The following is a 21,721-nucleotide window of genomic DNA, read 5'->3' as shown; positions in this document are numbered from 1 at the left end:
TTATACAAATGATGTGAATCTTTTTTTAATGGCACTGCCCTGTTGGTCCCATTTGAGTATAAATTTGGTATGATAGAAAGGTCACTGCCCAAATTCCAGTTTGTATAGTTTGTTGACCAAGTGGTCATAAAATCCTCATGTTTTACATTATAGCCAAGCAAAAACCACCACTCATCCTTTCTTCTTCAGACCAGTTGTGTATGGTTCCATTGCTCAGAGTGATGCTGTGTGCACACAATTTTATTTTATCATAATTTTTTAAAACTTCTAATTTTTGTTATAGAACCAGCACATACTTACCACTTGGTTTCATCTTGTTTGAGCTATACCTGTATACTCCTCTCTCTCATTTTTCTGAAACAAATCCCAGGCATCATGTTGCTTCACCTATAAACATATCTGTAAATACTAAGTAACTTCCTGACCTCAAATAGCCAGTAACTTTTCAGTTTTCTCAAAACAGTTTTTGGGCTTAATGTTTCTTCATCTCTCTTTTACTCTGCAAATTTTTTATGATGAAACTTGTTTGTCCTTGGATACTTAAGAAAATAGTTAATTCTAAATAACAGTTATTTTCTGCTTTTTAATCCTTTTGCTTACCTGAATTTATTGTAGGGTTGAGAGGCATTGTCTCTCATTCAAACTTGCACCTGCATAACTAGAACAGAGGTACCACTACAGAGATAATGAACAAGGAGATAGGTCTAGTTTTCAGAAAGGTGGTGATAAACATCCTTTTCCATTTTAGTTAGCAAATGCCAAGCAGGCAATTGGAGATGAAGACCTGAAGAAAGGAAACAAGTTTAAATAGATAACAGAGGATACTCTGGGATTATAGCTCCTGTTAGTCAGAAACTTTATACTAATTATTGCTTGAAATAAATGGGTTCACATTCCCTGTCCTTCACTCTCTCCCAGAATTTGCTTAAACCCGTGTCCATTGAGTCAATGATGCCACCTAACCATCTCATCCTCTGTCGTCCCCTTCTCCTGCCTTCAGTCTTTCCCAGGTCTTTTCCAATGAGCCTCAGCCTTCTTTATATCCAACTCACACATCCGTACATGACCACTAGAAAAACCATAGCTTTGGCTAGATGGACATTTGTCCACAAAAACTGATATCTCTGCTTTTTAATATGCTGTCTAGGTTTGTTGTAGCTTGTCTTTCAAGGAGCCGTGAATTGTGAATGTCGCTCAGTTGTGTCCGACTCTGTGACCCCATGAACTATACAGTCCGTGGAATTCTCTAGGCCAGAATACTGGAGTAAAGTGTGTTAATTTCGTGGCTGCAGTCACTGTCCTTAGTGATTTTGGAGCCCAAGAAAATAAAGTCTGTCACTGTTTCCGTTTTTTCCCCATCTGTTGTCATGAAGTGATGTGACTGGATGTCATGATCCTTGTTTTTGAATGTTGAGTTCTAAGCCAGCCTTTTACTACTCTTGCACCTTTGTCAAGAGGCTCTTTTAGTTCCTCTTTCTTTTTTGGTGTTAGGATGATGCCATCTACATATCTGAGGTTATTTATATTTCTCCCAGCAATTGTGATTCATCCAGCCCGGCATTTTGCATGATGTACTCTACATGTAAGTTAAATAAGCAGGGTGACAATATACAGCCTTGACGTACTCCTTTCCCAATTTGGAACCAGTCTGCTCATGTCCGGTTCAAACTGTTGCTTCTTGACCTGCATAGAGGTTTCTTAACAGGCAGGTAAGGTGGTCTGGTATTCCCTGCTCTTGAAGAATTTTCCACAGTTTATTTTAATCTACACAGTTAAAGGCTTTAGCATAGTCAGTGAAGCAGAAGTAGGTGTTCTGGAATTCTCTTTCTATGATCCAATGGATGTTGCCCATTTGATCTCTGGTTCCTCTGCCTTTTCTAAATCTAGCTTGAACATCTGGAAGTTCTCAGTTCACGTTCTGTTGAAGCCTAGCTTGAAGTATTTTGAGCATTACCATGCTGGCTGTGAAATGAGTGCAAATGTGCAGTAGTTTGAGCATTCTTTGGCATCGCCTTTCTTTGGGATTGGAATGAAAATGGACCTTTTCCAGTCCTGTGGCCACTGCTGAGTTTTCCAAATTTATTGATATATTGAGCACTTTAACAGTATCATCTTTTAGGATTTGAAATAGCTCAGCTGAAATTGTCACCTCCACTAGCTTTGTTTGTAGTAATACTTCCTAAGGCCCACTTGACTTCCCATTCCAGGATGTCTGGCTCTAGGTAAGTGACCACACTATTGTTTGTTTGTTTTATAAAAAAAAAAAAAGTATATTTTTACTATATAATTGAAAGACATTACAGTTTTTGCTGAATGGAATTTTGTCTCTGTGTTTGTGACTTTTTTCAGTCATTATTTAATCTCAGGTATGCAGAACCTTAGAAATGAAAAGTTATTTTTGTGTTAATTTGTCAAATAGTTCTAAGATCTTCATCTCTTGACATGAGCCTTTTTCTACTAATATGTGTCAGTGTAAGCTTTGCTTGACCATAACTCACCTAGCATCATAATTTAGGCTTCTCATTAGATTGCGGAACAAAGAAAAAAGTAATTATAGTCTCAATTTGCTGTAAGAGCTAAAATGAACAGTGAATCTGCACATTTCATAGTTTCTAAAATATTTAGTTATACAGTATGAAGGATCTGAGGAATCCTTTAAATGTTCTTAACTACTTTGTGATTCATAAACTTCTTTGAGAAGAACATGATGAAAACCATGAACTCTCTCCTTAGAAAACTGAACAAATTAATATCCGAATTTGTGCATGCAATTTCTAAGGATTCATGGTCATCCCACCTAGGTCTATGTACAAATGCCCTGACTTGAAAATTCATGGATTATAAATTAGAAGATTTTTCTATTTCAAATTCTTTTTAAGAAGGTGAAATTGAAACTCAAAAGAGGCGATGTGTTATCTATAAGCTACATACCTACTTAGAGCCAACCGTGAGCAACACTTGGGGCTCTTATTTCCTAGATCAGATACTGAGAAAGACTTCATCTGTAAGGCCATTCTTCTGTCACCCAGTAAGATCTGAAGGTAGGCTTCTTGATGACTTAATAACTTTGGAGATGCCTACCATTCTGCTAGATAAATGGATATAGTAAGATGTGATATTTTCTGTTCTGTTTTTAATTTTTTGCATTACCTAGTGTGATGCAGAAGACTAAAACTTGGATTGATGAGAAGTCAGAAAACAGTCTGAAGCCATGTATGTTTGAAGTTTCGTAAATAAAATCACTTAGCCAGGTTAGGTGGAAACCTGAAGTGTGAGCATCACAGGGTGTTGATAGTAAAATATCAAAAGATGAAGTTATAGAAATAGAGATAAGTATACAATTTTGAGAATTTAAATGTGTAGGCAGTGGAAGGACCTCAAGCTAGGGACTACTAAAAGCTCACTCTGGCTGCTACTAGAGGATAAATTTGAGGGTGTCAAGAAGAGGACACGCATGCAATATCCTCTCAGTGACGGTGAGAGCCTGAACTAGGACGATGGTAGTAGGGATAAAGAAGACTGAAGAATGCAGATGTATTCAGGAACAAAACCAGCAAAACTCAACAGCTGACTGATGCGGTAAAGACAGCCATCTGGAATAGCTGTCAGGGTTTCTACTTTAGATGACTAGGTTGATTTTAAATATGTTGTGAGTGAGTGCCTATCAGATGTTCAGGTGATGTCCAGAAGGTGGGAATATACACAAGCAGGACACTTTTGGGGGAAAGTTTGGGCAGGGGCTATGTTTGGGACTCATCAGCCATGTGAGTTGCAGTAAGCAGTGCACAGCCAAAGAAGAACCTTGGAAACGACCAACACATAAGATGCAGCAAAAAAAAAAAAAGCAGTTGAAATGGAGACAGAAGAAATGACCAGAGGAGTCTGGAAACAATCCAGAACTAAGGGATTAAGAGTTTCAGGAAGGTGGAGAGCAACACTTGAAGTGCCACAGTAAAACAGACTGAAAAACACTTGATCCCACCATTCAGGATGTAAATAGAAAGCTCTAGGGAGAGTTGATTCAGAGAGGATGAGAGCAAAGCCAGATTGTGGTTGAGTTGAAAAACAAACAAGATTGGGAAGAGCAGCAGTTTAAAAGTTTGGAAGGGCTTAGAATAAATATCCTCAGGGTAGTAGTTTAAAAAGATCATTCACTGGCTACCACATGGAGGATTGTGAATATGCCAAACTGCATTGTTTTTCTCCAGCATTGCTCAACTATACAGCGGAAGTGATTAATCAGTGAGCCAGGAGTGTGAGTTTGTTGGCGGTATAGTCAAAGAGCTAGGTTGAGAGAATGGATCAAAGTTCAGAGGTCTCCATGAAGCGGAGGAGCAAGTAAAAGGAGGGTGGCAGAGTGAAAGTGATGGAGTCAGAGAGGATACAGAGTAGCTCTGGAAACCAGGTACAGAGTGTGAATGTAGGAATGAATGAGTCAAGTGAAGAGGGGCAGCTGGGTATCGGAGAGATGCAGGAATCGCAGGCTACATTCTACACTCCTTGCCTGAACTTAAAACACTGGATTCTAACTCCTGTCATACTGTTTGTCTCAGAGATAACTTGGTATTAACACTGGTTCATTAGTTTTTGCTAATTCAGTCATTTGACAAGTATTTGCTGAGTGCCCTGCTGCGAGCAATCAACTGTACTGGACCCATTGGCAACAAGCTTGTGTTCTAGTGGGAGAAATAGGAAATGAACCACAAAGCACACAATTGTACAGTCATTAAATTACAGTTGAAATGAGTGCTTAAAAGGAAAAATAACAAATTATGAGAGTAGGTAGCACTGAAATAATCTGGAGGGCTGGGGGAGACCAGAAAGGCTTCCTTCTCCAAGTGAAACTAATCCTTAGATAAAGCCTAATATGCAACTGGTATTACAGATACCAAATAATGTTGGTTGAACCGTTGATTAAAAGGAAAATTTTTTTTGTTTTCAGCAGTTCATCCCTTAGGGACATGATGATTGAACTCTAAAGTCTGAGGAAAGGAAAAAAATAAAAAGATGAAGGGGATGCAAGAAGAATCCCAAATTTACTACACAGCATATGCAAAGGGCCTGAAGAAAGCATATTGGTTTCAAAAGCTTCGCAGTTCTTGTGAATGACAGAGAAAAAATGAGTAGGATGATGATGTTGATGAAATAAATGGGACAAATCATCCCTCTGTAGGCCATGTTTAGGATGTCCTGTGAGCAACGGGGAGCCATTAAGGTAGGTGGGAAGTGGAGCAGGGATTAGCATTTGTGAAGTCAGACTTGCCTTTTCTTTTCTTTTCTTTTTATTTTTTTTTATGTTTTTATTTTTTATTTTTTTTAATTATTATTTTTACTTTATTTTACTTTACAATACTGTATGAGCGCTGACAGTGGTAAGAGGGGAGCCAGAATGCTCTGCGGAAGATGATGACAACTCCGGCTGGGGCGGTGGTAGTGGAAGGAGTTGTTGAGCCTTTCGATGACAACTCCGGCTGGGGCGGTGGTAGCGGGAGTTGTTCAGCCGTTCAGTCGTATCCAACTTTGTTGTGACCTAGAGGTTCATCTTTCAGTGTCATATCCTTTTGCCTTTTCATACTGTTTATGGGGCTCTCAAGGTAAGAATGCTGAAGTGATTTACCATTCCCTTCTCCAATAGTGGAAGGAGAGAACTGGCCTATAAGCCCATGAGGAATTACCGTGATCTGAAGTGAGGAAAGGAGCCAAAGAAGAGAGAATAGTCTTGCATCTCTTCTTGGCTTAAAACTGTCCACTGAATCTTTAAAATTAATTCTAAGATAAAAATGTTAATGAGGCAGGCTTTTAATATAATAAAGTTTCTATTATTGGGGGTTTTTTTCTGATTAAATTTAAAGAAAGAATCCCTTGTTAATTCAGGCAACCACTCTGATCTCTAAATAGCTGAATGTGTATTTCAAGAATATACTATTGTAATTTATTAATTCATTCTCCTCCTTAGATATTATTATGATCTATTGACTTTTTATGATAAAGACTTGGCTCTCAAGCTTATTCCCCCTCCTCCCAATATGGATATAACTATATTTAATGAGCATTTCTGTAATATAAAACTATGTAAATGTTATTCAATCAGAACTAATGTTTAATTTACTATGAATGCATTTCCTTTATTTCCTTGTTTTCCCTTTAGTGAGGTTGCTTTGCTGTTTAACTTACAAAATTTCCACATAGAATGGTCTTTCAGATCATTCCTTTGGGTCTTCTCCCCGCTGCCCCTCGCACATATCTCCATCAAGAAATGCCTTCCTGGAGCTATTCTTACCTTTGCACCTATCTGGACTGATTCTTCAGGACTCCTACCCCTGTTCTGGTTGGATCCAGGACCTGTGACTGGAACCTGAACTTTTCTCCTTTTTGCTTAAAAATGTTGTTTGCTTGAGTTTATCCTGCAGTAGTTTCCTAAGAACAGACACATAGGAACAAAATTTTTGAATCATTGAATGTTTGAAAATGTTTATTCTCACCTCATGGTTGATAACTGGCTCTAAAATTCTAAATTGAAATTTTTCCCTTTAAAAATACTTTCACCATAATCTAACCTGTTGGTGTTAAGAGGGCTGCTACCATACAGATTTATTGTTCCTTTGTATATGATCTTTGCTTTCCCTTTCTAGAAACTTGGGATATTTTCTGTATTTCTCATATTGTGAAATTTCACTGTGACGTTCCTTCAGTTCAGTTCAGTTCAGTCACTCAGTTGTGTCCGACTCTTTGCGACCCCATGAATCGCAGCACACCAGGCCTCCCTGTCCATCACCAACTCCCAGAGTTCACTCAGACTCATGTCCATTGAGTCAATGATGCCATCCAGCCATCTCATCTTTGGTCGTCCCCTTCTCCTCCTGCCCCCAATCCCTCCCAGCATCAGAGTCTTTTCCAGTGAGTCAACTTTTCACATGAGGTGGCCAAAGTACTGGAGTAAGTGATGTTTCTTAGTGGATCTCTAAAAATTCACTTTTCAGGGTATGTTATAGGCTTTTGATCTGTGTTCTTAGCTATGGAGAATTTTCTTTGATAATTTCTTTCCCTTTAGTTTCTTTCTCTGTAATTTGTTAGCTATTATTCTTCCTGGGCTCATCTCCTCAGTTATGTTTTTTGCTCTTTTCTTGAGTCTTTTGATGCTATATTTGAGAATTTTTCAACTTTATCTTCTAACTCTCCTATAAACTTTTTAATTTCAGCTGTATTTTAACTTTCAGAGTTTCTTCTTGTTCTCTGGTGCCTCTTTCATACAGTAACTTGTTCTTATTCTGTGAATGCAACATCTCATATAAATCTATCAGATTAAAAAGTAGACTTCTCAGTTGCCATTTGGTGCCCTGAGCTCAAGCCACAGCCAATGCATCCTATGTTCAGATTTAAGGAGGTTGAAAAATCACATTACCTCACTCCTTGGAATTCTGATAAGAATTACAAACTGAAGTCAGACAGATGGAGATAAAATTAACAGCTTTATTGTCAGTAGAGCCAGGGTAGAGATACTGTAGCATGGACCTGCAATCACAATCAAGCTTGCTGCCATTTGCCCCAAATCTAGACATATATCCATCTGCTGGTGGAGTATTCTGCAAGGCAAATACAGAATCTACTTAGCTTCCTGCCTGAACGAGAAACCACTAGCCATCACTCATCAAGAGTCAAGAGTAGGGACAAAGGCAATGAAGCCACACATACACTTGGTAAATACATGTATCAGTTCAGTCGCACAATCGTGTCCGACTCTTTGCGACCCCATGAATTGTAGCACGCCAGGCCTCCCTGTCCATCACCACCTCCCGGAGTTCACTCAGACTCACGTCAGTCGAGTCAGTGATGCCATCAAGCCATCTCATCCTCTGTCATCCCCTTCTCCTCCTGCCCCCAATCCCTCCCAGCATCAGAGTCTTTTCCAATGTGTCAACTCTTCGCATGAGGTGGCCGAAGTACTGGAGCTTCAGCTTCAGCATCATTCCTTCCAAAGAAATCCCAGGGCTGATCTCCTTTAGGATGGACTGGTTGGATCTCCTTGCAGTCCAAGGGACTCTCAAGAGTCTTCTCCAACACCACAGTTCAAAAGCATCAATTCTTTGGCGCTCAGCCTTCTTCACAGTCCAACTCTCACATCCATACATGACCACAGGAAAAACCATAGCCTTGACTAGACGGACCTTAGTCGGCAAAGTAATGTCTCTGCTTTTGAATATACTATCTAGGTTGGTCATAACTTTTCTTCCAAGGAGTCTTTTAATTTCATGGTTGCAATCACCATCTGCAGTGATTTTGGAGCCCAAAAAAATAAAGTCTGACACTGTTTCCACTGTTACCCCATCTGTTTCCCATGAAGTGATGGGACCGGATGCCACGATCTTTGTTTTCTGAATGTTGAGCTTTAAGCCAACTTTTTCACTCTCCTCTTTCACTTTCATCAAGAGGCTTTTTAGTTCCTCTTCACTTTCTGCCATAAGGGTGGTGTCATCTGCATATCTGAGGTTATTGATATTTCTCCCGGCAATCTTGATTCCAGCTTGTGTTTCTTCCAGTCCAGCATTTCTCATGATGTACTCTGCATAGAAGTTAAATAAGCAGGGTGACAATATACAGCCTTGACGTACTCCTTTTCCTATTTGGAACCAGTCTGTTGTTCCATGTCCAGTTCTAACTGCTGCTTCCTGACCTGCATACAGATTTCTTAAGAGGCAGGTCAGGTGGTCTGGTATTCCCATCACTTTCAGAATTTTCCACAGTTTATTGTGATCCACACAGTCAAAGGCTTTGGAATAGTCAATAAAGCAGAAATAGATGTTTTTCTGGAACTCTCTTGCTTTTTCCATGATCCAGTTGATGCTGGCAATTTGATCTCTGGTTCCTCTGCCTTTTCTAAAACCAGCTTGAACATCAGCAAGTTCACGGTTCACATATTGTTGAAGCCTGGCTTGGAGAATTTTGAGCATTACTTTACTAGCGTGTGAGATGAGTGCAATTGTTCGGTAGTTTGAGCATTCTTTGGCATTGCCTTTCTTTGGGATTGGAATGAAAACAGACCTTTTCCAGTCCTGTGGCCACTGCTGAGTTTTCCAAGTTTGCTGGCATACTGAGTGCGGCACCTTCACAGCATCACCTTTTAGGATTTGAAATAGCTCCACTGGAATTCCATCACCTCCACTAGCTTTGTTCCTAGTGATGCTTTCTAAGGCCCACTTGACTTCACATTCCAGGATGTCTGGCTCTAGATGAGTGATCACACCATCGTGATTATCCGGGTCATGAAGATCTCTTTTGTACAGTTCTTCTGTGTATTCTTGCTACCTCTTAATATCTTCTGCTTCTGTTAGGTCCATACCATTTCTGTCCTTTATCGAGCCCATCTTTGCATGAAATGTTCCCTTGGTATCTCTAATTTTCTTGAAGAGATCTCTAGTCTTTCCCATTCTGTTCTTTTCCTCTATTTCTTTGCATTGATCGCTGAAGAAGGCTTTCTTATCCCTTCTTGCTATTCTTTGGAACTCTGCATTCAGATGCTTATATCTTTCCTTTTCTCCTTTGCTTTTTGCTTCTCTTCTTTTCACAGCTATTTGTAAGGCCTCCGCAGACAGCCATTTTGCTTTTTTGCATTTCTTTTCCGTGGGGATGGTCTTGATCCCTGTCTCCTTTACAATGTCACAAACCTCATTCCATAGTTCATCAGGCACTCTATATATCAGATCTAGGCCCTTAAATCTATTTCTCACTTCCACTGTATAATCATAAGGGATTTGATTTAGGTCATACCTGAATGGTCTAGCGGTTTTCCCTGCTTTCTTCAATTTAAGTCTGAATTTGGCAATAAGGAGTTCATGATCTGAGCCACAGTCAGCTCCCTGTCTTGTTTTTGCTCACTGTATAGAGCTTCTCCATCTTTGGCTGCAAAGAATATAATCAATCTGATTTCGGTGTTGACCATCTGGTGATGTCCATGTGTAGAGTCTTCTCTTGTGTTGTTGGAAGAGGGTATTTACTATGACCAGTGCATTTTCTTGGCACAACTCTATTAGTCTTTGCCCTGCTTCATTCCGCATTCCAAGGCCAAATTTGCCTATTACTCCAGGTGTTTCTTGACTTCCTACTTTTGCATTCCAGTCCCCTATAATGTATACATGTATACTCCTTTTTTAAGTGGGAATCAATTGATGTTGAACTCCTGCCACTCACCAATTAGAAATATCAATCTGCTTTATTAACAGAAATAACCTCATGGGAATTCTCACAATAGGGATTCCTCTGTCATTGTTGGAGCCTTCCAATTCATTAATTGTAAAAACCGTTTCTTCTTTGGTTAACAAACCAGATCTCTTTGTTATTTTGCTCATTTAATTTGGACTGTCCCTTTCATGAAGAGGGTCTCTTCCTGCATGTCAAGTGATGCCTAACTGTCCCTTCAGGTTTAAAGCAGGGCACTAGCAAGTTTACTGGAGCTCTGAATGTATAGGTAGATTCCATCTGGTGGGGTCAAGTCTACAGCAGTGATTCACAAACTTTTTTTGTAAAGAATCACTAAGTATTTTAGGCTTTGCAAGTCACATGGTCTATGTAGCAACAATGCAACTCTGCCTCTGCTGTGCAAAAGCAGCACAGAGAACATATGAATGGATGGGCAGGTTGTCTTTCAGTAAAACTTTATTTAAAAGAACAGAAAGCAGCCAGATTTGCTGCTGTCTGCTCTAAGGTCATCAGATGGGAAGCTGGACTCTTGCCTGGGGCATAGATGCTGGGAGTTCTATGCACGAGGGATAGAGAAATGAGGAGTTGCAACTGTTCTAATAAGACGTACACCATGATTGTCTCACATCTCCCTTTTTGTACTTGTCAGCTCTGAGTCTTAAGTACACTGTTTATCATTACCCTTTTCTGCACAAATTATGGCTTCCTCCACCCTCTTAGACCTCCTGTGACTTCTCTTCTCCAGCAATATCTCCTGTCCAACTCTCTTAGCTTGTGTTGATTTATACATTTTAATATTCCTTTATTATCCTTTCATTTAGGTCTTAGAATAAAAATAATTTATCAAATGGTAAAATATCTTATTTACCATTTTAAAGTTAACACTGAAGTTATTTTAATTACCTTGTTTTTATATTTCCTGGATTTGAATATAGTTTAAATAATTCTTTTCAAATTAGTATCATTGTTTTATAAAGTCCTATATAAAAACTTTCCCTTCAGTTAGGCAACTCCCCACAGAAGTTGGCCCTACGCCCCACATATATAGATTCATTCCCAACCTATACACCAACCCTACCTAACAAGGGTTCTTTTCTTCTCACATGTTCCCCAGATTCAATCTTTATGAAAATGAAAGCATTAGTTTCTGTTAGGTTCTCCTTAATGACACAAAGTCACAGTCTAGATGCTGAACACACACGAAGGGTCAGGATATGAGCAATGCCTAAAGGAAAGTGGAGTTCTGGAGGGCTACCAGTGTGGCTTCTATACCATTCCTGTCTCTCCTGTTTCTTCAGCAAGCTCCAAGGATTGGCTTCTTATAGAAAAGCTAAGCAAGACACAAACATATTACTTGAGCTGCTGGGAAATGAAAAAAGGTTTGAACTAGGATGGCTTTCCATGAAGCCATCAAACATGTGAGCATGCACTAGGGCTAGAAACAACAGGAGCTGAAGTAGGAAGGCAAGGCGGGAGGCAGCGACGGCCACCCAGGTCCATGAGGCAATTTCTCGGCAGAAGCCTTGTGTTTGAGCTTCCTTTGTTTAGATTCCAAACTCAGCCAGAATAGAGTAGGACACTCAGATGTGGCTTTGGTTTAGAGATGCATGCTATTAAATGCTGTATAACATATTTTCCAATAAAAATGTGAGCAAAATGATATTGTTTTGAGAAGTTAGGAATCCTTTTGATAACTGAGGTAACCCCAAGTATGGCAAGTGCTAAAATCTAGATGTGGAAACTTTCTTTTAACCTACGTTTGGAAGGTACACAGTCTAGACCCTTCCTTGGAAGGATGTTTTCTCTGTGTCAGGCACACGAATTATACTGTAGTTTTCTGAAGACCAAAAGAACATATTCAAGCTAGATGCTGGAGACTGCCTAGGGCCATCGGTCCTCTGCTGACACGTTCTACCCCTCTTCAGTCCTCTTTCAGATTTGCTGTATGCAAAGTTCTCCGAGACCAGAGAAGACGTCCACTTCTAGCTATGACAGGGTAATCGATACAGGACTAGCCTTGCTGCTGTAACCATAAAACTGGACAAAGTATATGTGAGGCAGCTGCTTTTAGACACTGGACAGCATGCAGCAAGAGACAGTGATCCCCGAGGGAAGAGAGGCTCGCAAGGTAAGTCTCACCAGTGCTTGGCTTGTTAAGTGTATCGTCACGACTCCAGCATAACAAGTTATGTCCAAGGAGACCACAGCGGTCCTGCTAAGCTGAGGAGGCAGAGGTCGAAGTGTAGGATGGTAACCATTGACCAGACTCTGTAAGGCCTCGTTGGTGGCTCCCTGTGTGTCCTTGGATGAGAGTTGAGCTGCTCATATCCAGTTCTGGGCAAGAGTACAAGGGGCTTTACCAGAAAGCTGTTACTATACTGAAATGTTGAGAGACAACAGTCTCTGGGGGATGTTGGAGGCCCAGCTCAGCCACAAAATGGAGATCTTGCTGACAGCCTATTAACATTCCAGGCATCCAGTTTATACAACAGGAAGGCCCATCTTAGAAGTAAAGACCTTGTCCTAGAATAACTGCTGCAAAAATACCCTTCAAGAATGACAGTGAAGGATCATAGTTCAGCCAGTGAAACCCGAGAGAACTGCCAGAGGATCTGCACAATAAGAAACGCTAATGACCTTCAGTCGGAAGAGAAACGCTACACATAAATATGGATCTGAAGGAGGAAATGGAAAAACACCGGAGGCAACACCCTCAAAGGCCAACCGAATGTTTAAATCACAACAGGAGTGAACAGGTATAACACCAGTTTATCAGGAAGTAGTGAGAGTGAAATGTCAATATTGACTCTGTATAGTCTTAAAAGACCTTGATGCTGGGAAAGATTTAAGGCAGGAGAAGGGGATGACAGAGAATCAGATGGAGGTTGCATCACCGACTCAATGAACATGAGTTTGAGCAAACTCTGAGAGATGAACAGGGAAGCCTGGCGTGCTGCAGTCCACAGGGCACAAAGAGTTGGACATGACCAAGTTACTGAACAGCAAAACTCTGGTGGGCTCAGCTCGCATTGTTACCTCTAAAGCAGCAGTTCTTAAACTTTTTATTCTCCTCATACTCATGATTACTGAGGAGCCCAAAGAGCTTTAATGTAGGTGTATCTGTCAATATTTATGTCAGAAATGAAAACTGAGAAAAATGTTTAAATTACAATGACCCCCCCCCCCCATTCAATGTTAACATGTGATGCATGGCGATGTTTGAAAGTTTTACAAATATCTTCATTTCTGGCTTAACAGATGACTGCTGAATTCTCAAAGCAGCTTCTGCGTTGATGTCTTTTTAGATGAAGTGTATGAAGAAAGTCTGGCCTCATACAAGTAGGTAGTTGGAAAAGGAGGAATATTTAACATTCTTTTTCAGATAATATTCTTTGATACAGCACTAAAAATGGACAAATATGTGAAGGTTTTTAGTTTTTTTCTCATAAAAAATTATTTCCAAGATTATGACGCTGTTTGGGTGCAGCATCATAATTACCCAGGTCTCTGCCCCACGGTTTTCACAAAGTTAACATGAGCGTTCCAGAGTCAAGAGTCACAGTCACTTTCTTCCCCACCCAAATCATCCATCTCCTTTTCTTCCTCCAAGTTTTTTCTAGCTGAGGACAGAGGACAGAAGATCTGGACGACATGAAACGTGGTTTATTTAGAAGTTCAGAATTGGTGGAAGGTGGTTAGTTCCTTTTTACTCCTAGGCCAAGCCCTATACAATTTTAGGATATGTTTTAAATGGAGTTCATTATAGAGTGTCTCGGGTGAGAGAGTGAACTTCACCTCAATGAAAGAATTTTTTTTTTCTATCAGATTTACCCACATAAGGTTGTTTCTCAAAACTCAGGAGATAAAGGAAGATGAGAGATAGATTTTTATTGAAAGTAGCTTAGATATAAGTTTGGCTTGAAAGGTACTGTTTATTTCATCATTTAAAAAATTATACCTAAAGATAATAAGTCAAATGCAAAAACATATCATACGACGACTATAGTTAACCCTTTTCCCTTGAAAGCAAAATAATTGGGAAATGTTTATTTTCCCTCTTAAAATGTCTAATCCAAGTAACAAGGTGCTTACAGGTGGTGAATTCACACTGCCTCCTCCATCGCTTCTCTCCCTTAAACCCACGACATCTTGCTGAACGTTATCACTGAGCTGCGGGCCTTCATGTGGAAGCAGAGTGACGCTCAGGTCTTACAGGTTCAGGGCCCAGTGGACAGAAAGGCTCCTGTCCTCCACGCCGGCCACCATGTCTTCCACAGCATCCCAGTCAAGCTTGCTGAGGATGCTGCCTGTGCTCTCAGACAAGCTCTCCATGCCACCTACCCCCAAAGGAGCCTCTGACTTTTCTTCAGTTGGTGAGGAGTCCTATCAAATTGAGAAAGACAGTAAATTGTGGTCCTGAGGAAAAAAAAATAAATGGCACATGAGCTAAGTTTTCCAAAGACCCTAGAGCTGCTCATCCACCAAAGAGTGATGGAAATACGAAGGGAACCAGGGCTGCCGTTGCCCAGCACATCTGGACTGGCGATGGGACGAATGACCATCTTTTGACACGAGATGCTGGTACCAGGCCTGAAGAGTAGGCAGAACGGACTGTCGCACTTATAGTACAATATTCTGTTCTTACGTTTCTGTTGTGTTTTGTTTGGGTTGTGTTTTTTTTGTTGTTGTTAAAAAGAAAATATGCAGTCAAGGAAAATTCTGAAAGACAAATGCTAGAGTATTCAGCCCAAGGTGTAGACGTTTTGAATCACTACTTCAAACTGACCTAACAACCCTGAAGTATGTCTACCTCCTGCACATACACAGAAAATAAGTAAATATGCAAAGAAAACACCCTTAAGAATACAAATAATCCCTAGGCAAACTGACACCTGGAATACTGCATACCTGTAGCAGGGAACTGTGACTCTCGTGGAGAATCGCACGGATGTCTGAAGGTACCAACCACGGGCTCACCACAGTCTCTCCTCTCTCATACTCTATACACACCTCCTTGGTTTGAGGAGCAAGCCCAGAGCTTCTGTGACTTTTTATACACTGCCGACAGGGAGCATTGGGGCCTTTCCAGGGAAAAGAACAAAGCATACTTTAGGACTGATTCATTGCTAAGTTTGCACCTTATTGTGACTTTTACTGTCAAATCTAAGGCAGCCAATCTCATCTAATATTGGAATCACAAGGTCTGGCTGGCTCTAGGGTTCTAGCAATTCCTGTTCGGTTGGTTTGAGAGAAGGAAAACTGAATTCTGGCCAACTCTTTAACTTTTTATTTTACATTGGAGTATGGTTGGTTAGGAAAGAAAAGTGAAATTGCTCAGTTGTATCCAACTCTTTGCCACCCCATGGAGTACCAGGCTCCTCTGTCCACGGGATTTTCCAGCCAAGAGTACTGGAATGGGTTGCCATTTCCTTCTCCAGGCTGATTAACAATATTTGATTAGCAATTAACAATGTTTGATTAACAGTATTGTGTTAGTTCTCAGGTATACAGCAAAGTGATTTAGTTGTACATATACATGTATCTGCTCTTTTTCAAGTCCTTTTTTCATTTAGCTTAATAACATTGAGCAGAATTTCTTGTGCTATACAGTAGGACCTTGTTGGTTATCTATCTTAAATATATAGCAAGTGGGTACATGTCTATCCCAGACTCCAAATCTATTCCTTCCCACCATTTGCTCCCCCAGGGGACCATAAGTTCATACTCTAAGTCTGTCTGTTTTGTAAATATGTTCATTTGTGTAATTTATTTTAGATTTCACGTTTACGTGCCATCATATGGTATTTGTCTTTCTCTAACATACTTTGCTCAGTATAATTTCGTCTGTCCATGTTGTTGCAAATGATGTTTCATTCTTCTTGATGGTAAGTAATATTTCATTGTATATATGTACCACACCTTCATTATCCTTTCCTCTGTGATGTACATTTAGGTTGCTTCCATATCCGGGCTGTTGTAAACAGCACTGCAGTGAACACTGGGGTGAATGTATCCTTTTGAACCATGGTTTTCTCCAGATACATGCCCAGGAGTGGGATCACTCAATCATATGGTAGCTCTATTTTTAGATTTGTAAGGAACTTCCATACTGTTCTCCACAGTGGCTGTACTAATTTACACTCCAACCAACAGTGTAGAAGGATTCCCCTTCCCTCACAACCTCTCCCAGCGTTTTTTCAAATTTTCTTTTTCTTTTTCTTTTTTTTTTGTGGCGCTATGCAGCATATGGGATCATAGCTCCCTAACCAGGTATCGAACCACTCCCTCTGCATTGAAAGTGGAGAGTTCCCACCACTGTAAGTCCAAGCATATTTTCATGTGTCTGCTGGCCATCTGTATGTCTTCTTTGGAGAAATGTCTGTTTAGGTCTTCTGCCCATTTTTTGATTGGGTTGTTTATTTGAAATTGAGCTATGTGAACTGTATATTTCAAATATATTTGTATATTTGGAGATTAACTCCCTGTCGATCCTATTTTTTTGCAAGTATTTTCTCCTGTTCCATGGGTTGTCTTTTCATTTTGTTTATGGCTTCCTTTACTGTGTAAAAGCTTTTGAGTTTAACTAGGTCCCATTCGTTTATTTTTATTTCCATGACTCTAGGAAACGGATAGAAAACAAGATTGCTGTGATTGCAAAAAGTGTTCTAAGTTTTCACCTAGGAGTCTTATAGTATCCGGTCTTACATTTAGGTCTTTAATCCATTTGCGTTTACTTTATGTATGGTGTTAAAGAATGTTCTAATTTCATTTTTATATATCTAGCTTTTCAGTTTTCCCAGCACCATTTATTGAAGAGACTGTATTTTCTCCATTGTATAGTCTTGACTCCTTTCTCACAGATTAACCAACAAGAGGAGCATAGCTTGACCTCTGGACTGTCTATCCTGTTCCACTGATCTATGTTTCTGTTTCTGTGCCAGTACCATACTGTTTTCATGACTGCAGTTTTGTAGTAGAGTCTGAAGTCAAGGAGCCTGATTCCTCAAGGTCTGTTTTTTCTTTCTCAGAATTACTTTGGCCATTCAGGGTTTTTTGTGTTTCCATACAAATTAAAACTTTTTTTTGTTCTAGTTATATGGTAATTTGATAGGGATTGCACTGAATCTCGGAGAAGGCAGTGGCAACCCACTCTAGTACTCTTGCCTAGAAAATCCCATGGACAGAGGAGCCTGGTATGCTGCAGTCCATGGGGTCGCGAAGAGTCAGACAGATGAGTTGGACATGACTGAACGACTTCACTTTCACGCACTGGAGAAGGAAATGGCAACCCACTCCAGTGTTCTTGCCTGGAGAATCCCATGGATGGAGAAGCCTGGCAGGCTACAGTCCATAGGGTTGCAAAGAGTTGGATATAACTGAGCAACTAACACTGTCATGTTCCCGCAATGCACACTTTTGGAGAGTGTTTATCATAAATGGAGTTGAATTTTATCAAAACCTTGTTCTACATCTATTAAGATGATCATATGGCTTTTATTCTTCAACTTGATGTATCACACTGATTTGCAGATACTGAAAAATGCTTGCAGAGACTGGTTTAAGATGGTAGAGCAGAAGGACATGTGCTCATCATCTTCTCAGAGAGCACCAAAATCACAACTGTTGATCAACTATCGACCAAAGGACACCGGGACCCACCAAAAAAAGATACCCGATATCCAAGGACAAAGGAGAAACTGCAACAAGATGGTAGGAGGGGAACAATCACAATGAAATGAAATCCCAAACCTGTGGGGTGGGCAACCCACACACACTGGATAACAATAATAACAAAGAAGTTCTCACACTGTTGTGAAGGTTCTAGGCCCCACATCAGGCTTCCCAGCTTGGGGATCTGGCAAAGGGACTGGGAATCCCCAGGGCATCTGAAGGCCAGTGGGATTTGATTAAAGGACTCCCACAGGACTGTGGGAAACAGAGTCCACTCTTGAGGGCACAAACAAAAGCTTGTGTGCACCAGGACCCAGGGGGAAGGCACAGCGACCCCAGAGGACACTGACAAACTTGGCTATGAGAGTTTGAGGGTCTCCGCAGAGGCATGGGTCAGCAGTGGCCCATTGTGGGGACCAAGGCATTGGTAGTAGCAGTCCTGGGATATGTGTCTTAGCATAAGTCCTCTTGGAAGTCACCATTAGCCCTACCATAAAGCCAGAAGATCCAATTGATCAAACTGCCAACATCCAGTGGATCATCGAAACAGCAAGAGAGTTCCAGACGAACATCTATTTCTGGTTTATTGACTATGCCAAAGCCTTTGACTGTGTGGATCACAATCAACTGTGGAAAATTCTTCAAAAGATGGGAATCCCAGACCACCTGACCTGCCTCTTGAGAAACCTATATGCAGGTCAGGAAGCAACAGTTAGAAGGGAGAGGGAGAGGGTGGGATGATTTGGGGGAATGGCATTGTAACATATATACTATCATGTAAGAATCGAATCACCAGTCTATGTCCGATGCAGGATACAGCATGCTTGGGGCTGGTGCACAGTGATGACCCAGAGAGATGTTATGGGGAGGGAGGTGGGAGGGGGGTTCATGTTTGGGAACACATGTACACCCGTGGTGGATTCATGTCAATGTATGGCAAAACCAATACAGTATTGTAAAGTAAAATTAAAAATAAAAATTAAAAAAAAAAAAAAAAAAGAACTGGACATGGAAAAACAGACTGGTTCCAAATAGGAAAAGGAGTACGTCAAGGCTGTATATTGTCACCCTGCTTATTTAACTTCTATGCAGAGTACATCATGAGAAATGCTGGACTGGAAGAAACACAAGCAGGAATCAAGATTGCTGGAACAAATATCAATAACCTCAGATACCAGGTGACACCACCCTTATGGCAGAAAGTGAAGAGGAACTAAAAAGCCTCTTGATGAAAGTGAAAGAGGAGAGTGAAAAAGTTGGCTTAAAGCTCAACATTCAGAAAACGAAGATCATGGCATCTGGTCCCATCACTTCCTGGGAAACAGATGGGGAAACAGTGGAAACAGTGGCAGACTTTTTTTGGGGGGGCTCCAAAATCACTGCAGATGGTGACTGCAGCCATGAAATTAAAAGACGCTTACTCCTTGGAAGGAAAGCTATGACCAACCTAGATAGCATATTGAAAAGCAGAGACATTACTTTGCCAACAAACGTCCGTCTAGTTAAGGCTATGGTTTTTCTAGTGGTCATGTATGGATGTGAGAGTTGGACTGTGAAGAAAGCTGAGTGCCGAAGAATTGATGCTTTTGAACTGTGGTGTTGGAGAAGACTCTTGAGAGTCCCTTGGACTGCAAGGAGATCCAACCAGTCCATTCTAAAGGAGATCAGCTCTGGGATTTCTTTGGAAGGAATGATGCTAAAGCTGAAACTCCAGTACTTGGCCACCTGATGCGAACAGTTGACTCATTGGAAAAGACTCTGATGCTGGGAGGGATTGGGGGCAGGAGGAGAAGCGGACGACAGAGGATGAGAAGGCTGGATGGCATCACTGACTCGATGGACATGAGTCTGAGTGAACTCCGGGAGTTGGTGATGGACAGGGAGGCCTGGCGTGCTGCGATTCATGGGGTCGCAGAGTCAGATATGACTGAGTGACTAAACTGAACTGAACCAAAATAAAAAGAAACAGGATAATGTCCCAGATGAAGGAACAAGGTCAATCCCCAGAAAAACAACTAGAATAAGTGGAGCTAGGCAACCTTCCATAAAAAGAATGCAGAATAATGATAGAGAAGATAATCTAGGATCTGGGAAAAAGAATGGAAATGTTTACCAAAGACCTAGAAGAATGAACAGAAATGAACAGTAGACGAGAAGGAATCAAGAGCAGAATAACTGAGGCAGAAGAACAGGTAAGTGACATGAAGGACAGAATGGTGGAAATCACTGCTGCGAAACACAATATAGAAAAAAGAATGAAAATGAATGAAGACAGCCTAAGAGACCTCTGGGACAACATTAAACACACCGATATTTGCATTATATGGGTCCCAGAAAAAGAAGAGAGAAAGGACCTGAGAAAATATTTGAAGAGGTAACAGCTGAAAACACCCCTAACATGAGAAAGGACATAGTCAACCAAGTACAGGAGACACACAGTCCCAGGCAGGATAAACTCAAGGAAGAATACACTGAGACACGTAGTAATCAAACTGACAAAAATTAAAAACAAAGATAATTTAAAAGCAAGAAGGGAAAAAAACAACAACATACAATGGAAATCCCACAAGATCATCAGGTGATTTATCAAGAGAACCTCTACAAGCCAGAAGGGAATGGCATGATATATTTCAAGTGATGAAAGGGAAGAACTTTCAACCAAGAACACTCTACCCAGCAAGATTTTCAATCAGATTTGATGGGAAAAATCAAAAGCTTTCCAGAGAAGCAGAAGTTAAGAGAATTCAGCACCATTAAACCAGTTTTACAACAAATGCTAAAGGAACTTCTCTAGGCATGGAAAACCCTTGCAATCCCTGGGACAAATCCCACTTGATCATGGTGTATGATCCTTTTAATGTATTGCTGGATTTGGTTTGCTAGTATTTTCTTGAGTATTTCTGCATCTATGTTCATTGGTGATACTGACCTGTCATCTTCTTTTTTTGTGTGCCATCTTTGTCTGGTTTTGGTATCAGGGTGATGGTGGCCTCACAGAATTAGTTTGGGAGTATTCTTTCCATGGCAATCTTTTGGAATAGTTTCAGAAGGACAGGTTGGTTAACTCTTTTCTAATTGTTTGATACAATTCACCTGTGAAGCCATCTGGTCCTGGACTTGAGTTTGTTGGAAGTTTTAAAATCAGTTTCAATTCAGTGCTTGTGACTGGTTTGTTCCTGTTTTCTATTTCCTGATTTAGTCTCCAGAGATTGTACCTTTCTAAGAATGTGTCCATTTCTTCTAGGTTGTCCATTTTATTGTCATATGGTTGCTTGTAGTAGTCTCTTATGATCCTTTGTATTTCTGTGGTGTCCATTGTAACTTCTTTTTCATTTCAAATTTTATTGATTTAAGCCCTCTCCCTTTTTTTCTTGATGAGTCTGGCTAAAAGTTTATCACTTTTGTTTATCTTTTCAAAGATAAACAAGCTTTTAGTTTCATTGATCTTTTTCAACTGTTTCATTCATCTCTTTCATTTATATCTGCTCTGATCTTTATTTCTTTCTTTCTTTCTACTAACTTTGGATTTTGTTTGTTCTTCTATCTGTAGTTGCTTTAGCTGTAAGGTTAGATTGTTATTTGAAGTTTTTCTTATTTCTTAGAACTATGTCCCGTAGGTTTTGGATCACTGTGCTTTCATTGTCATTTTTCTCTATTTTTTGGTTTCTTTAGTGAGCCATTGGTTGTTTAGTAGCATATTGTTTAGCTTCCACATATTTGTGTTTTTTCCAGTTTTTTAACCTTGTAGTTGATTTCTAATCTCACAGTGTTGTGGTCAGAAAAGATGCTTGATATAATTTCAATTTTCTTAAATTTATGAAGGCTTGCTTTGTAGCCCAGTATGTGATCAATCCTG

General features: G+C 40.3%; 1 protein-coding gene across 1 annotated transcript in view; it reads right to left on the bottom strand.

The window, feature by feature from the left end:
• Positions 1–14,074: 14,074 nt before the first annotated feature.
• Positions 14,075–21,721, bottom strand: part of CPLANE1 (ciliogenesis and planar polarity effector complex subunit 1) — a 103,282-nt gene continuing 95,635 nt past the window's right edge. Inside the window, exons 52-53 of the mRNA XM_052659199.1 lie at positions 15,103–15,275; positions 14,075–14,577 (exon numbers count right to left, since the gene is read on the bottom strand). Of these exons, the coding sequence (XP_052515159.1) occupies positions 14,404–14,577; positions 15,103–15,275 (347 nt within the window). The 3' untranslated portion in view covers positions 14,075–14,403. The remainder of the gene's footprint in view (positions 14,578–15,102; positions 15,276–21,721) is intronic.

The sequence above is a fragment of the Budorcas taxicolor genome, chromosome 20 (genome assembly GCF_023091745.1).
Source record: "Budorcas taxicolor isolate Tak-1 chromosome 20, Takin1.1, whole genome shotgun sequence".
In the NCBI taxonomy this organism is placed as follows: Eukaryota; Metazoa; Chordata; class Mammalia; order Artiodactyla; family Bovidae; genus Budorcas; species Budorcas taxicolor.
The sequence above is the reverse complement of the archived record's forward strand: the minus strand, read 5'-3'. Positions and strand labels throughout refer to the sequence as shown.